The sequence below is a fragment of the Megalops cyprinoides genome, chromosome 14, assembly GCF_013368585.1.
Source record: "Megalops cyprinoides isolate fMegCyp1 chromosome 14, fMegCyp1.pri, whole genome shotgun sequence".
Taxonomy (NCBI): domain Eukaryota; kingdom Metazoa; phylum Chordata; class Actinopteri; order Elopiformes; family Megalopidae; genus Megalops; species Megalops cyprinoides.
Window position 1 is genome coordinate 14,022,457 of NC_050596.1, and position 17,121 is coordinate 14,039,577.

General features: G+C 40.3%; 2 protein-coding genes across 3 annotated transcripts; one reads left to right on the top strand and one right to left on the bottom strand.

The window, feature by feature from the left end:
• Window positions 1–2,551: 2,551 nt before the first annotated feature.
• Window positions 2,552–7,907, top strand: LOC118789037 (charged multivesicular body protein 2b-like). Its single transcript, XM_036545324.1, has 6 exons — window positions 2,552–2,737; window positions 4,633–4,724; window positions 5,140–5,334; window positions 5,521–5,623; window positions 6,069–6,175; window positions 6,806–7,907. The coding sequence occupies exons 1-6, from the start codon at window positions 2,704–2,706 to the stop codon at window positions 6,917–6,919; spliced, it is 645 nt and encodes a 214-aa protein (XP_036401217.1). The 5' UTR covers window positions 2,552–2,703; the 3' UTR covers window positions 6,920–7,907.
• Window positions 7,908–9,591: 1,684 nt separating this feature from the next.
• pou1f1 (POU class 1 homeobox 1) lies at window positions 9,592–16,771 on the bottom strand. 2 transcript variants are annotated; one of them, XM_036545963.1, is made up of 6 exons: window positions 16,633–16,771; window positions 14,599–14,667; window positions 10,889–11,134; window positions 10,436–10,600; window positions 9,921–9,981; window positions 9,592–9,805 (listed from the first exon to the last, which is right to left on the bottom strand). In XM_036545963.1, exons 1-6 carry the CDS (start codon window positions 16,769–16,771, stop codon window positions 9,592–9,594), a joined length of 894 nt encoding a protein of 297 aa, XP_036401856.1. The 2 variants fall into 2 exon arrangements, with proteins under 2 accessions (XP_036401856.1, XP_036401855.1); XM_036545962.1 differs by having other exon boundaries at window positions 14,599–14,748.
• Between the last annotated feature and the right edge of the window lie 350 nt (window positions 16,772–17,121).

Consider the following 17,121-nt stretch of genomic DNA (forward strand, 5'->3'; position numbering starts at 1 on the left):
CCGAAACAGACTTACCTTACTGAATGAGTGCCTATGGGTCCTCGAAAACCTTAAGTTTCGGGGCACACCAAACCAGATCTGATTTGGAAGGTAATTTGTCCACATCAGCTAATGTCGTTTGTAGCGCTTGAATCCAATAGTTGCACGCCCATGTCCTTTGACATTAAGGACGCAGTAAGTATTACAAGGTCTCGTACGCTGCCTGTAAACGCCCCATTGCCTTTAACTTTTCGTTACTGTGCAGGTAAGGTGGATAATGCAAGATTGGTGGTGAATATGATATGGTAGACCTACGACACATGCAGTTAAAAACCCTCAAATGCAGCTTTAGTCTCCTGTGAGATAACAACAACAACAACAATATTAATAATAATAATAATAATAATAATATTTTAAAAAGAAATCAGAAACAATTTTAATAACCTAAGACCAGTGGGTCTTTCTGTATTTGTGCATTTAACAACTTCATCACCAACAGTGACTGACTTTAAATAATTGCTCAGTTATTTATAAAAAACTGATCACTTTCAGGTCTGAGGGGTTCACATAAATCTAGGAGTTTAAATCTGATCAGCAATAAATATATCACTAGTGGTTCATCCATAAGATATCCCATTTTTAAAAACCTTAGTGAAAATGTGTGGGTTGTAGTTTTTAAATTATATCTCTCATTATCTTTTGATTTTGTATTTCTAGATCACCGAGAGGAAGTTACAGAAACAGAAGAAGGGGATAGGCCTCAGTCAAACAGACAAAATGCCAAATGTGAGAGAAACTCTGCAATGGTACATTAGCTCCTTTCAAACTGGTAACAAAGCCGGTAACACAGATGAGACAAACCCTCTTTCAATTATTCCCGAACAGAAGACAGAGAATAGGAAACAAAGTCCAACTCAAACTACAACTAAACTCTTATGTTTTTAATCTTGTGAACAGGCTGAGTGTTGACATTGATGGCCACTTTAAATATCACATTAATTTTATTTCTGTTGTATATTTTTTGGCGGTAACCCCTGTCCTTCCCATTACAGTTATTTTCCCAAAAGCTGCCCTTTTCTGTCTTTCATATAGCGCTTAGGTAAATATCAGTCAAAGCTGTGTTCTTGCTTATGCATTTCACTCACTTTGTTAATGTACTGCAGAGGGCTGTAAATAATTCAGCTATGATAGGGCACACAGTGCAGGACTCTGCACAGGCTGTCAGTGCAAATGCGTGGTCAAAGCAGGGCATTCACAAGGCTATACACTGTTAATGGAACTACTCAGATACTGGCACTAAGTGGAATTCTGTGGATGGATTGTGAAGTTCTCTTACCCTGTTGCCTAAGAAGAGACTAAATCATATCTTATTAAACACACTGCAAACAAGGAGATTGTTTCTGTCTTTAATTGTGTTAAATCATCAAAGACTTTTCAAAACCCCCTATAACACACATACATTGAAAATGAAGTTTATAACCAAGAAAAAGATGTAAATGTAGCAAAGTGAAGGAATAAGTCATTAATATTTTCACTGCCTGGGTGTGTCAAGGTTAGTAATGAACAAGTTTTGGTTGACTTTCATTGTGTTTTAATGAAGGAAATGTATTATGCTATTTAATTGTTGCCATTTACCATGAATCTCTGTTTAAAACACATCCACAGCAAAGGATTCACATGCTTGCTGGGACTAATTCTGCCATGACAGACTAGGTGGAGATATTTTCAATAAATAAAAACAGGAATATTGCTGAGGAATTCTGTTTGTGCCAATGGCAGCTTCTGGCCTTCTCATTGTATTTTCTCCTTTAAATGAATGAAATTATACTTCCAATGCAGTTCTGTTTTCTATTGCTTTCACAGCAATGTCGAGAAATATTCTGTGCCGTTTCATTAATATTTATTAATGAAAACATACTAACAAGAAACTAGAAACATTCCAGTACCTTGCACCTGGAAATCTGGCCCCATTCTTCTGTGTTAGCTGACAGTGAATGACTCAAAATTTTCGGAATTAATATTTTCAAGGCCACCAAACATATATTTTGAATGTAGGAATGATTTATTTATTTACTTAACATATTTGAACATATATGACATTTTACATACATGAAATTTTTATTTCACCTATTTTTATTTGTTTACTTCTAAATTATAGACATTGTATAGGGCGTTGTTTTTACATCAAGGATGGACACACTGTGCATTTGTGACATTGCAGGGCGTTATATGTGCGATGGGGTTTATTTATTCTTTTGCACGGACCTTTTTTCACTGAGTGCATATTATCACTTTCACAGCGTTAAAGGAGGTGTTTTGTTAAGATAATTTTGGTAAGATACTGACCGTGACTTTTATTGGCTTCCACTATTGTCAATAGGAGGTGTGGTGATCACCTGCGAGTCCCGCCGGTAACTTTAAATGAAATTCGCAACCTCACGATGACCGAATCCACCCCCGCCCTCAAGCAGAGCAACCAATCTTGAGTCTTGAGAATGGCGTAACTAGCAGCCATGACGTCAAATGGAAAGTGGCCGTCATGTGAAAGCAGTTTCTGCTTGGTAACAAACCAGGAAGTCAAATTAAGCCAGTACTTTAGCAGTGGAGCTGTTGACTGAAGTACCTGGCTAAGTGGCTTCGTCGTTGTGTACATTTGTATGGATACGTAGACGTTTCAAATTTTATATATAAAGCTAGCTAACTACGTAGGTATATTTGTTAGACATGGCCTCCTTATTCAAGAAGAAAACGGTTGATGGTGAGTTCATTAGCAATTTGCTTACTAGGTAGCTGGCTGGGTTGTACGGACCTGGTTAGCTAACGTTACCGTTCGACAGCTCCGCTTCGAAGACTAGTTTTACTTGTTTATGGAGCTATCGTCGACATTAAAATCATGTAGGTGATTGCTTGGTAGCCAAATACGTGATTAAGTTTGTCGTTCATCATGACAAACGTAGTTAAAACTAACAAGAAGGTCAGCTAACCGCCCACAGGTGAGATGCAGTTGAGGCCGACAGTAATTTATAGCGTGTTGTCGTTAGACAGATGATGTTGTAATCATAACGTGTGACAATAATAGTTGATGATGACTTCAGGGCCATCTTGGAAGATAGCCACGTAACGTTAATCTGTAGGTACAAATCATATCACAAACGTGCTTTCTGGACTCTAACGCCAAGAGCAGATTACCTCAGGCTATCAGACTGACCATCTTTAAAACTTTGCTGAAGTCAGAAGTTGTGGCTAACTAGCTAACCTTAGTCACATACCATACGAACAGCATTTACAACATTTTAGCGAGTCTGCCGCTAACTACCAAGGTATTTTTTTTATGTTGTTTACGAAATGAAGCTACCTAATGTCAGCTACTATTGCTAAGTTTGCTAACCGAACAAAAGATTGTTTCAGAATGTTGGTGCAGCGTGTCAGGTATGTAGCTAGCGAGCTAGCTTGCTGAATAGTGTACATCTCCGCAACACCGCAGTTGGCTAGTTAGCTATACTGTGAGCTGTGCTCACTTAATGTTGGGTTTATTACTTTTTAATTTAGTCGAATTACTATTGTGAGTAGTGATCTGTAGTATTTTATAAAATACGGACATTTACATTAACAAGAAAAATATTTGTGAGCACATCACAAGCTAAGTGAACACTGTAGTAATAAGCAAATCAATCTAAGATTCCACTTCCTTATGTCTTTCAGTGCGAGTAGGTATGGTAGAGTAGTGTAGCAGAGTAACCAGTTTCTTTCAGTGTTTTTCCATTGTCTTTTGGGGCCTGAAGTGGGCTACGAGCAGGTAACTCAGTGCTTCCAACTCTTCCCCACACCTTGCTTACTGTCCTGCTTCATCAGCAGGCTAACTGGGGTAAACCCCAGTAACGCTTGGTTATTGTTGTTACTACCGCCATTTTTGTGTTAAGCAATAAAGTTGTCTTGTTTGAATTTTGCGTGGTATGACAGTCGAACCAGCGCACAGAGATTTTGCACAGATTATGAGACAAAGGCAGTCTGTGCAGTGGCAAGCTAACTGTCAATGCTACAGGAGATAACATATGGACAAAGGGAAGCTTACTCAGGCTGATAAACGTGTACATGGCCTCTTATCCCTCAGGGCTGTCAGTTCATAAAAAATCCCATCAGTTGATCTTTTCTTTGGCATCCCTTGTAGTGCAGAAAGGATTGAAAAATGCTTCTGCTGAAATAACTAGCTAGCTAAGTTAGCTCAGTAACATAATTAATTGTAATTTTCTATCAAACCTGTGTAGCTCACTTGCTAGGTAGATAGTTGATTGTATTTTTTCTATGACTTATTGGTCATTTATGACAAGTTTACTACTGGTGCATTGTGTATTGTACCTTTAGCTGGACAGTTTTAGATGAGTAGCAACCATCTTCTGTTAATATAACAAAATGCAAGTTCAGGTGATGATTCCTTTAAAGTTTTTTTCTTTGTTGTTGCTGTTCACAGTTGAACCACTGGGGTGAGAAATAGAGCTAGCCGTTTTTGCTGTGGAGAGTTTGGACAGTAGCCTGTACATTCTCAACATAACAAAAAAGAGCTCATGTTTTGGACTGAAATTGGACAACACTTTTTTTTCCCAGCAGTGGGTTTCATCAGCATATACTGTAATTCAATCCCTCCCTCTGTTGCAGATGTCATAAAGGAGCAGAACAGGGAGCTGAGAGGGACACAGAGACAGATCGCCAGAGATCGAGCAGCGCTGGAGAAACAGGAGAAACAGATTGTAAGTGGAAAACAGTATGCAGGTGTGGGACTTTCATGCCCAGTCTAATCCGTTGTACCAGCCTGCTGCAGTTAGTACCCATCGGTGACTGGGAGTGTATGTGTCTTCTCTCTAATAACAACCCTGCCTAATAAAGCTGTATATCCTTCTTCCTGAGTCTGCCCTCAAAGTCTGAGCCGTTAAAACCATCCTCTTCCTCCATTAAATAAGGTGGTAAATTAATGTAAAAACATATCCAGTTGTATCAAAGGTAAGCACATAAGCAGATTGACTCAGTTGTCTCTCTTAGTTATGGCTTGGCCAAAAGTTGGCCATTGTTACTGATGTAAATTGGTAAACAGTTTAAATGAAGATTAAGTGAAGATTACTCATTTGTGCTCTTTCTTCTCCCAACTATCACACCCTGTCTAAATAGGAGCTGGAAATCAAGAAAATGGCCAAAACTGGGAACAAGGAGGCCTGCAAGATCCTGGCCAAGCAGCTGGTCCAGCTGAGGAAACAGAAGAACCGCACCTATGCTGTTAGTTCAAAGGTCACCTCCATGTCTACGCAGACCAAGGTCATGAGCTCCCAGATGAAGATGGCAGGGGCCATGGCCACTACCACCAAAGTAAGATATCTCATTGCTTTGTCATTCCTCTCTTCCCTCTTTCTCTCTTTGTTAAGCGGTGTTTGTAGAGAGGTTTTGTTATTCACACACCTACACAAGGTGTGTTTCTTTCCTCTGATTTTCTGAAGCCTGATGGATTGATCTGTCTGATCTGTGGAAGGAAACTAAGTTTAAACATTATTTTAGACGATGCAGGCGGTCAATAAGAAGATGGATCCACAGAAGACCCTGCAAACTATGCAGAATTTCCAGAAGGAAAACATGAAGATGGGGATGACAGAAGAAATGAGTAAGATCAATTAAAAAAAAAGAAAGCTTGGTACTCCACTTGAAATGACAACAGTGTTGGATAATTGCAGCAGTAATTCACCCGCCCTGCCTCCACCCCCATTTGGGGCTACTCATTCCCACACTTTAGTAGTTATTTCCTGTGAAATAATGTATTTCAGTAAAACACAGCTGTATTGTTTAAATTGTTTTCATTTTAAGTAACTCATGAAGTGCCACAGGTTTCCTCCTTGGCTTATAGGTGTCTGGTGTTGTGAAGTGATTTACAGTAAAATGAGACTGTTTGCACGCTTTCCTTTGGTAAAATTTGATCATTCACTGTACAGTGCACTTCATAGTTTTCTCTGAGCTACAGGCTTGTGTCTGAATTTAGGACTGGGAACTTGACTTGACTCCAGCCATTTGAAGGTTTATGGTCTTATACAAATTTCTCCTTCCTCCCTCAGTCAATGATACCCTGGATGAGATGTTTGAGGAGTCTGGCGATGAGGATGAATCTCAGGACATTGTGAACCAGGTGCTGGATGAGATTGGCATCGAGATCTCGGGAAAGGTAAGATATAGCATGCCCCTGTTCCTGTGCCAGACGTATCACTGGAGACATGTTACCACTTCACCTGATTGTCTTTTAATTGTATTCAGACCTTCACCTTCATACAAGCAATGCTGCTTATCTGGTATCAAGTCTGAGCACTTCATTAGCATTCTGAGGATTTATTTTGATTGGCTGTATGGGCGGTGGTAGTCGTGTCTAAGTCCGGTGTTCAGATGTGGCAAAATTTTACAGAAGTAAATGTTTGTAATGATTGAGACTCCAGGGTTTTTGTGGTTCTCTTTGTGAGAAACCTTCAAACTTGACAGTACCATAGCCAGTACTTTATAAGTATGGGGTATTTCCAGCCAACCTGCAACTTGCAACCTAGCAAAGGGCTTATCTATGATCACAGCTTGGAGTAAAGTTTTCTTGACGGAGGAGTAATCCTGGACAAGAATACCATGAATTTCAATAGGATGTTGTTTTCCATTAGCAAGGCATTTAACCTCATTGTCTCTAGTTAAAAACACCAACTGTTTGCATGGGTTCCAAATTTTTATATACATATAAAATCTATGAAAACAAGAAGACAGAATGTTGTGATAAGTGTGCACGCCTCTGATAAACCAAGCAAATGATGTTCCGCAGATGGTGAATGCCCCCTCAGCTGACAGAAGCCTTCCCAGTGCCTCCACCTCCAAAGCAGCCGGCATTTCAGATGAGGAGATCGAAAGACAGCTGAGGGCTCTGGGAGTAGACTGACCCTCTGCGCACACACACACGCGCGCCAACTTTGGAATCAAGTGCTCCTTCAACAAGCAGATGCAACCTTTTTTTTCCTTCACTGGCTATAATTTTCTGGGCAGCAGTGGGCTTGGGAAACTTATGAAAGTTTATTGTACAGAGCGAAAGAAATATATTTCACCCTCACCCGATTAACAGCCAGCTCCCTTTCACCTCTGTGCCAGGGACACTGGTGTTGGGTTAAGTGATTATTATTGCTATTATTACTCAGAAACAATAGAAGAGGGTGGGTGGCACTCAGTGATCAGTGTAAGGGTAACTGGAGAAGGGTTTTTTTTCTAGTCTTTTTTTTTTCTGAATGCACACACATCCCACGGGGTCTCGAAAAAAGTGATGTCCTGCTGTGCATGCTAAATAACCTTTGCAGTTATTGAAAAAAGGGCACCAAAGCAAGGACATTCTTGTGCATAAACTTTAGCAGTGCAGATGACTTTTGTATATGGTATGTTATGGGTTAGAGAAAGTTATTTCTGAAGTTTATTCTTTTGCATGGGTCAGATTTGGCAGGTTTGGGTCACAGTGCTGTCAGTTTCAGCTGAGTTGGCAATAATGGCATGATTTTTTTATCTGCTCTGGTTTTCTCACTGTGTCTGTTACTGCAGACACTGTTGATCGTACACCAGTAATACTCATCTAAACACACTACGCTAACACTTTAGTACAGAAAGAGCTTGTCTTTTCATGTCAAAAATCCTAGCATGAAAATCGGTTGAAACCGAAGGCGAGCTGAACTGAAAGCCATCCTGTTTCATACTCAGGACATAAAACAAAAGCAAGCTGTGCACCTCACTGATTTTTAGTGTAAAATAACCATAGGATGCTCATGTATAGTGATATTATTGATTAAGTACATTATGTACAGACTATTCTGTTTTCAGTTAAGGTGATATAGTTTGTAAAAAATCTGGATCTTTTACAAATAAATATTTATGTGTTATCCCAGAAACCTGGAGTGCCTACACATTTGTTGTCATAAAAACGCGTTGGAATGGTTAGCTCATTGCAAGTGCATCTAAACCTGTTGATCGTATGTTAATAAAACTTGCTCGTGTGATGCAAAATGCAAAACAGTAATGTAAAACTCTTTAATTGCACATACAGAATTCAGGGAGCAGCATTCGTTGTGGATACAAACAAAACTTTGAAAATCTGGTCAAGGTTGTTTTCTTTTTCTTCATTCTGCATTATCATTATGTTTAAATGAGTTTAAAAAATTTACAGAGAAAGGACAATATTCTCCATTACAATTGTGGCCAAGTCATGGTGATTGAAATATGTATGCTTGGTTGAATGGTCAGATGGCTGTAGATGTTGGCTATCTAAGCAACACAACACATCTTTCTTTTTTAAATTATAAGTTTAATTGAAAACTGAGAGACTGGTAGATCAACAAGGTATTTGTATAACTCCAGATTTTCACTTATTCCTATTAGAATTACTTTTCCACATTTGTTCCACCTAATGTAATGAAAGTAATTTCATGAACTTTCATCTTTTTTGGCCACAGCAGAATGTAGCATTAGCAACTCCAATATCTCCAATAATCTATTATGTTCTCATTTACAATTTCTCATTTGTGAGAAGAGTCTCAAGTTCATCTAGTGGTCTTTTTTTCATACTTTGCTGACATTCACATAAGTGAGACTCATGTAAAGGGTGTAGCAATGCCACTCTACCCACCTGTGTTACCATCTTGAAGACCTTTGCTGGTGGTAGGTATCATGCAGAGGTGGACTGTCAGCGTGCTGTGAAGCTAGGACTGAAGCTTGAGGTCCACTACTCTACTTTGCCCTAGTGGTGTCGGATTCTTCTAGTACTTTTCTGGCTCTAGAGAGGATGTCCATATTCTTTATTATTGCCTTTTTTAGTTTCACATTTCTGTCGAATTTATAATAAATTAAAAGTAATGTAAACATTTTCTATGATGGGCCAAGGGTGGTGTAAAGTTTGACAAATTACAAAAATTATTTGAAGTAATGGCTAGACATGCTTGTCTGAACATACGCTTGGTTTGTTGTGAATTTGGAATAATTGAGGTGCCATTTTGCCGGGTGTTATTAGGATTTAAAGGCATTGTATGCTCACATTTTCTTTCTTTCCAGAAGGCATGTGGTCTGTGTATACATACAGCACACACTGTAATGTGACCACCATTGCTACTGTCTATACAGCTTTATACACTTATGCATCAACATGCCCTTAAGTGTGAATAAAATACATTTTTCTGTAAAACAAAACGACAGGTCAACTGATTGTCTGTAGTTTGGGCAGTTAGGTAAAAACTATGTTCTCATCATTAACTAAAGATTATATTTAATGCATAATTTCTTGGCATCGACCCTGAGAAATTATTTCGTCTTCACGTAAAATATTTGCGATTACAAAGGCTGATGGACTGACATCCAAATTTCAGTGCACATGGGTTGAATTTTTTTTCAGTGCATTCAACAGGCAGTTACACTCTAAATTCAAATTATTACATAAAAACAAGTTACATTCAAATATAATTAATAAAAATTTCCCTTAAGATATATTACTGTAGGTTTTGATGCATCCAGGACACTGAATGGCTCTGTCCACACTCTGGTGGTAGGTACTGCATAAATGGGCTGGTTTCTCCCCCAGGTGGTCTACCTGCAGGTGGGACTCTCCTTGGCCAGGCTGTGGAAGGAGCTGTGGTGCAGGCTGGTTTTGACCCTCTTCTCCCTCTGCCTCCGGTTGCAGAACCACACACGCACCACCTCCTTCTCCAGGTGCAGGCCCTCCGCCATGCGCACGATCTCCTGCGATGATGGCTTGCTCTTCTCCATAAAGTTCCTCTCCAGGGCCTCTTTGGCTCCCAGGCTGAGAAATGGGGATTTGGAAATCGCTCTATAAATGTTCTCCCCATGTACCATGTAAACATTCTCCTCCTATATCCCAACATTGAAGTGGTGTATTCCGGGGAGGGGTTTCTTACCTGATAGTAGTTCTACGCTTCCTCTTCCTCTCATTTATGCCTATCCTCTCATTAAACAAAGCTGTGGGGAATATAGGCACAAACCTTTACTCCTCTTAAGGGTTTAAAAAGAAGAAATTATCATTTTTGAGATGGCTGGTCATAGTCTCTCATTCTGTTGCTTGGAAAAATTGTAGCCGCCAACTACACATTTACTCTTAAACTTCATTTAGCAGCTGTTGTGTGAACGTTCTTTCTCTGTCTCTGAGATATGATCAATGTGTAAACTCACTCTTGGGTTATGATTAGTGTGTAAGCCATTTCTGTGTTATGAGCTTAAGCGCATTCTTTATCTCTGTGGGATATTATCAGCATGTTTCTTCCCTCTATTTAGTTCAGATGGGGTCTGCACTGTCAGCTCCCTCTATCTGCATCAGACTCAGTCTGTGCTGTTACTTCCCTACATCTATATCAGATTGGGTCTGTATGTTACTTCTTTACTTCTTGTATGGATCAGCTTGGGTCTCAGCACTCACCCCCTGCCTGCTCTGCCTCCTCCAGCCACTTGGCCAGGATGGACTTCAGCTTGCAGGCGTTCTTGAAGCTGAGCTGCAGATTCTCAAAGCGGCAGATGGTGGTTTGACTGAACTCGGAGCCGTGCACAGCCGCCAGGGCCTCGCCCACATTAGTCTGCGTGTACCCTGTCAATCACAGCACTCGGTTTACTGCCTGCCAATCACAGCGGTGACCTGACTTACTGATAATCATTCCTAGGAAAATTCAGTTTCCAATACAGAGGGAATCTCGCTACATCTGTTATCTGTATTTCGTATACTTGTTAAAGGCAAACATTTTCTCAATTTCAAGTGGACCTGAAACAAGACCTGCGTATGTACGCTTACTGTGTGTGTACGTGTGTTTCACAGACACAGTCTGGAGGTGTGAGTAACTGAGGGATTGTGCGTGATACACAGGGAGAGGAAACCCACCCAATTTGATCCTGCGCAGCTTGAAGTCGTTAGCGAACTTCTCCAGCTCCCGGATCTGGGGCGAGTCCATGTCGGGCGGGTCCTCCGGGGGCCGGCTCTTCCTGCGCAGCTCCTGCTTGAAGTCCCCCAGGGCGGGCTCCTCGGCCAGCACAGCCTGGGGCAGCGGCGGGAAGCTGTGCCCCAAAGCGCAGGAGCTCCCGCCCAGGCTGTGCTCCGGGAATTTGTACAGGCAGGGTCCTAGGCCACCTGCAAGGAGAGACATGGCACCTTTGCTCACCACGGCAACTTTGCCACCCCCCAGGCTCAGCGTAGATAGATGAACACATCGGTATCTTTACACCAGTGAGTGAGAGGTAACAGAATCAGAACCAGACTTTATTGGCAAAGCATGCTTTTACACATACAAGGAATTTGACTCCAATCCCAGTGTTTCTCGTAGTGCTTTCGTACAACATCAAGCTGACAACGACAAATACCAACAACAGGACACATACATGGAATAAGGATTGCCCATGATATATAATCATTAGGACAAATCCAAAATCCACAACACTTTCTTCTACCCAGAACTAGTCATAAAGGACCTAATGTAATTTGTGGTTTAAACACAAATCACACCCATTACTAAAAATAAGACATGGCCACTATTAAACATGACTATTCATATCTAAATTTGCTTCACTGATTTGTAGTAAGGTCATTAGAGACTGCTGCAATTACATGAAGAGACAGGCTTTTTGAAGTGTTGTGCTGTTCCCTCAACGTGACATTAGGGAGCAGCAGTATCACATGTATAACAGAAGGACAGGGCAGGCAAATCACTCTGGGCTAGAATTGCGAGGTTCAAATGCAAACAGCAACAACAATAATAAGTCTTGTTCAGTGCGAGAATGTTCATTGTGAAGTGATATACCTCAGATATGCAAAGATGGTAATAATGAATTAGATTTAAGGAACACCTTGTGTGGTCAGTGCATTGCCTGTTATATGGACACTAGATTCCAGAGGGTGTAGGAAAGCGATATTACAATATGCAATACAGCTATGCATAAATTATAAAATGTTAGGGTTAGGGGTAGGGTTAGGGTTAGGGTTAGAAAATGTGATAATGGGAAAAAGTTTTTTTTTTAAATTGTTGAACAAATTAAAGGATACAGACAGGGATGTGCCTTCAGAAATGTTTAGAAAGTGCAGCAGGTGTCATGGAAGGTATATTGCTTATCTGGGAACATGACATTTGACATCATGCATCAGTACATCATGCATTATTTTTTTTTCCTTTATATGGTAATAGATTATCTAAAGTAAATATGAAGAAGCTCCAAGTTGAAACCTCAGATATGAATAAAATATCTCATTCATTTTAAATGATTGATATGTTATGTAAATGCATTTAAATAATTATATGTGTATTTGAGGTGTACAGTGAAGTCACTATCTGTATCTGTCAGACCCAAAAAGCCATCTGTATCTGTATTCAGATCACTGTAAAAATAAATAATTAATTTAATTAAGCTGTTGAGGATCATAGGCTATAAATACAGCTAGGCTATATGCAGTCTATATTCAGAACCACACCACCACACATTCAACTAGGGGACACACATATAAATTGAAAATAAAACAGTTTTGGAATAAAAGACAAAATATAAGTCATCCTCCACATTCCACTGAGGGAAAAAACTCCCTAATGGGAAGAAAAATTTATAAAGAGACCTAAATATAAATCAACAGACAAAACAAGATCTGTTGTATGCAGATTGAACAACAATCTGCATACTCTAATCTTCTGATGAAGTGATGTTGGCCAAACAAATAATTTTTGGCATGCCTACTAAATATTTGCCTATTAAATATTTCAACTGGGTTCTACCAATTAGCCACTCCACAATCAAATGTTACTGGTCGTCATGTTGAAAAGCTCCCAAGAACTCCCAGTTTTCATGTAATGTAGCTTGTTAAGACTTACTTGACAGAGCAGAAGTAATTAGTAAGTTGACAAATATGTATAACATTAGTCAGAGACATTAGCGATGGAATGGGGCATGGAGACAGAGAGGTGGGGGTGTATGTGTGTTTGTGCACATTTGTGTGTGTGTGTGTTTGTGTGTGTGTGTGTGTGTGTGAGAAAGCAAGGCTCCTTGTAAAACACCCACCTCTTCTCCCTCACTTGGCTGTGAATAGACAGACATTTCCTTCAGAGAATCACACTCCAAATTCTCTGTCTGTTGCCACGGGGACAAAATGAAAACACTGATATCACTGGCAGAAACGTATCTCAATACCAGACGCCACACTTCGCAAGAAACATTATCTGTTTGAAACTCACTATCTCTGACTGTCCGAATAACAAAACGAGCTTCAGGCGCAACCCTAATATGTATGGTGCAAAGGTACATGGTGATGCAAACTGAAACCAGTCCTTAACTGCAAGCCTTGTCAATTATGAGCAGTCAGCAGATTCCAAAGCAAATGTTTATGAGCACCAACAGCCTGATTAATTGCACATTGCATGCACAATCAACATTGCATGCTTCAGTCAATCATTGCATGCTTCAATAAATCTGAACCTCACAACCGATTTGTATGGAAAAAAGTTTTTAAAGGAAGCAGCCTGTTCAGTTGGTGAAGAACTGATGGAAATCCCATTAAGACTGTCACTTTACCTTAAGTTTTTATGGGAAAAACTATAACCTTTAAAATCCAGTTTCCTATTTCTTTGATTTTTCAGACATTAACTGCACTCCGTTTAGAGTGTGAATGTAAAAGCAACTGGAGGCGGTGCTGACACATCAGTGCTATCCTGTAATACTGCTCATTGATCTCTTTCATCTTAAGAAGTACAGAGTGCATGGGTCAGATTGCTATTCAATACAGGACTGTCTGAGAGAGGTAGTCAGTTCTTATTCCCTGACATCATCGCGGTCACACGCATTTTACTTTTGTTGTTGGAGTGATTGGCCAATACATTCTACCACATGCTATCATTTCCTGTGAAGGACCACGCATTGCTCAGCTGATGGGATGAATTGCACTGCCAAACATTTTGTACTATCATATCTAGAAATTCTTCTATGGAAAAAACATATATATCTGAAGTATGGAGCAAACCTCCATTAAAAGATTTGTCAGTTGTCAGTTGGGGAAATGAATGTTTTGAAAAGAGACCATAGTCTGAAATGACGGTACTCTCAAAAATAACAGGGGGTCTGTGTTAGTAGCCTTACTACTGGAAATTCTGTAGTATTCTACATGACTCTTAACTTGCAAAAGTTTGTAAATGTGAGAATTAAGCATTTGAGTATTAATTATGCTCAGGAAAAAGAGCAAATATTGGGTTATCATACAAAAAAGGTCATTCTGGACTCTTGGTTTGTAGAAGAAATTGAGACATCTGATTCCATGTCAAATGGAATGTTGTATATTCCAGTCTCTAGAGCTCATTTGTAGAGGCTGAGTGTCAGGGCCTACCTTGTAGTGAGTTTGCTCCGTTGACCATGTTAGGGTGGGGGACACTGCAGGTCTGCAGGATACGGGTCTGGGAGATGCTTGCAGACAGCATTTCCTGAGCTTGGGACAAAACCTGCATTATTATCACAGACTACATGAGGTGCATTCCCACGCTTCTGAGAGGGATAAAGGAGAGACAAGTTCCACACATAGAGCACAAAAAAGCCAAGGTTCACTCTCTGTTACTGTAAGAAACTCACCAGCCATCATGCCGTAGGTGGTCTGCTGGTTGCCATAGTGACAGGGTGGCACAGGGTAGTGCAGGCCGGCTGAGGCATTACTGAGTGCAGAGGTTGACAAGTGCATGTGGGAGCGCTTGGATGACTGTACCAGGGACAGGCCTGAAGGCACTTTTTTGGGAGCAGACAACACAGTCTCATCATGTATTGTACACATGCCACCATACACCAAAATCTCCTGGATAGTCCTATCTCTCTACTGGTTTTGTCACACAATGCAACTCTTCCAAAACAGCATTATATAACATTATGCACCCCTGCAAATGAACTATGTGAGTCACCAATGATAAGGACATTATTTAGGCAAAGGAATACTATTGATAATGAAAGAATAACAAGTTCTGGATGTACCTGAGTACATTTCTGGCTGCAGTGATAATTGAAACAGTTCTGGCTATTAACCAAAAAATGACTCAGGTTTTGGATGGAAAAAAATATTGCATATTGTACATTTCCTTCTCTGGTCATACTATACCATTTGCAACAAACAAGTAGATTGCAATTTTGCATCAGTTATTCTGTTCTGGTGTACATCGATGTGAAGGGCAGGTGTTTGTATTGAAAATTCATTGAGAGTTTTAAGCCTCCTGCCTTGACCCTTGTGAAAGCCCTATGTACTTCTCTGAGCTTCACCTGTTCTTTTTTCATACAGTACACATTGTGCTGCAGGGTTGATAGGCTCTAAACGAATTTGTTCTTGTTCTGAGGTTGATATCTTCTGTTCTAATCTTCTGTTCAAAGTCTTTCAGTTAAACTTGTTATTCAAGACTTATGTTTTTAAATCAACATGCTTAATGCAATCACTTGTTAAAGCACACAGATGGGGTGTCCCCCTTTAAAAGAATAGTGTGTCCGTGGAGCAAGTATTTTTAGAAATAGGACAAGAAACAATCCATCAAAATGTCAGATTAATGACAAGTCCACTACTATTATTCAGGTTATGTAACTTGGACACAGATTTTGATCTCTAACCTCATTAGTCACATTCAGATCACTTATACTTTAATTACCACTTAGAAATTGAAAGCATACTTCAGCACATAAGCATGCCTCAGATATTGTGGTTTGGGACTAGCAACCACAAAGTTGCATATTTGAATCCCAGGTAGGACACTGCTGTTGTACCCTTGAGGTATATACTTAAATGGTACTGATTCAGAGAATATTCTGCTCCATAATTGCACAATGTGAAATAAAAAAATTGCCTTTGAGGAAGATGTCTGCTAAGTAAATGAATAACAGATTGCATGAAGTACTTAACAGACAATAAATTGTAGAAGTGTGGTCACTGATGCAAACAAGGCCTGATCAAAGTCTCTCAAAAATGTGGCCATGTGAAAAAAAACAAAAACAAAAACAATGCTGTCCTTTTACTGAAAAACATTTTCAAACCACAGTGCACCTTTAAGATGCATTACTGCCATTTCTCATTGGGTCAATTCATATTATAATTCTAAATCTGACTTTTCTAAATATAAAAACAATACTAAAGTAAAATCTGATTCAGTCTCTGTTCAGATGTGTTATTCCTCTCTAATATAACCAGATTAAGGCAGCCGATATAGGTATAATGGTTATTTATTACAACATAGTCTTTTGCAGTGTTAGGAGAGGGCTAGCACTGGTAGACAGCACCCAGCCCAGTCACATTCCTACATCCATAAAACTTACATTTACTAACTGGGTGTCCACAAATTACAAAAAGCATAGATACTCCACAGCACTAGGCATGCAATTTTAACCCTTCTCTGTCACTTGAAATACCAAGAGGAAAGAGATTCCTACAACTAACTGGAATAGGAGGAGATTTAATTAGAACATCTGAAGGATTTGGATCTGATGCAATCAATACCAATAGGCCAATAGAGAATGTCTAGTGATAGAGAGCCCCATTCTGCAGACTATTCACGACAGAGGAAAACACAAGCAACAAACTCACATGACTAATGAGAAGAGCTGAACCAGGGTCAGGAGTGTGGAGGGATTAGGGGTTACCTGCAGAAACCATGTTTGTGTGGCTGGAGACGGGCAGGCAGTCGCCCGCTCCGGCGTGGTGCATGAGCAAGGGCAGGGCGGAGGAGTCGCCCGCCAGCGTCGTGAAGGAGTCCGCGCTGGTGAACGCCTGGCACGTCATTCCCTCCGCGATGGCCGACAAAGGGCGATGATCACCTGGACCGGTCTCCACTTCCTGCCTCTCTGAGCGAGCCACGCCGCCTCATGAGACTGCCTGTCTGACACATGTGGTCGTGTGCAGGTATTTATACTGACCCCCTCTCTCCACCTCATTCATGTTAATGCCTCTTTCCCAGGCCCATTGCCATGTCAGAGCAGGTCCCTCAGGCTTCCCTGCACAAAGCCTGGATAATTAGGAGAAAAGGTGAAATCTGACACTCCTCTCAGGATATTCCCCTGTATGTGTGTGTTTGTGCGTGTGTGTGTGTGTGTGTGTGTTTGTGCTTGTATGAGAGACAGAGAGAGAGAGAG

Bases quoted from the DNA above. Each gene is read 5' to 3' on its own strand.
- pou1f1 (XM_036545962.1), bottom strand. From the start codon at position 16,771: ATGACGTGCCAGGCGTTCACCAGCGCGGACTCCTTCACGACGCTGGCG. The intron at 9,982-10,435 runs GTGAGTGCTGAG...TATTCCCCACAG, and splicing joins GGAGGCAGAGCAGGCAGGGG to CTTTGTTTAATGAGAGGATA. The intron at 9,806-9,920 runs GTAAGAAACCCC...CCCATTTCTCAG, and splicing joins AAGCGTAGAACTACTATCAG to CCTGGGAGCCAAAGAGGCCC.
- LOC118789037 (XM_036545324.1), top strand. From the start codon at position 2,704: ATGGCCTCCTTATTCAAGAAGAAAACGGTTGATG. The intron at 5,335-5,520 runs GTAAGATATCTC...ACATTATTTTAG, and splicing joins CCATGGCCACTACCACCAAA to ACGATGCAGGCGGTCAATAA. The intron at 5,624-6,068 runs GTAAGATCAATT...TTCCTCCCTCAG, and splicing joins GGGGATGACAGAAGAAATGA to TCAATGATACCCTGGATGAG.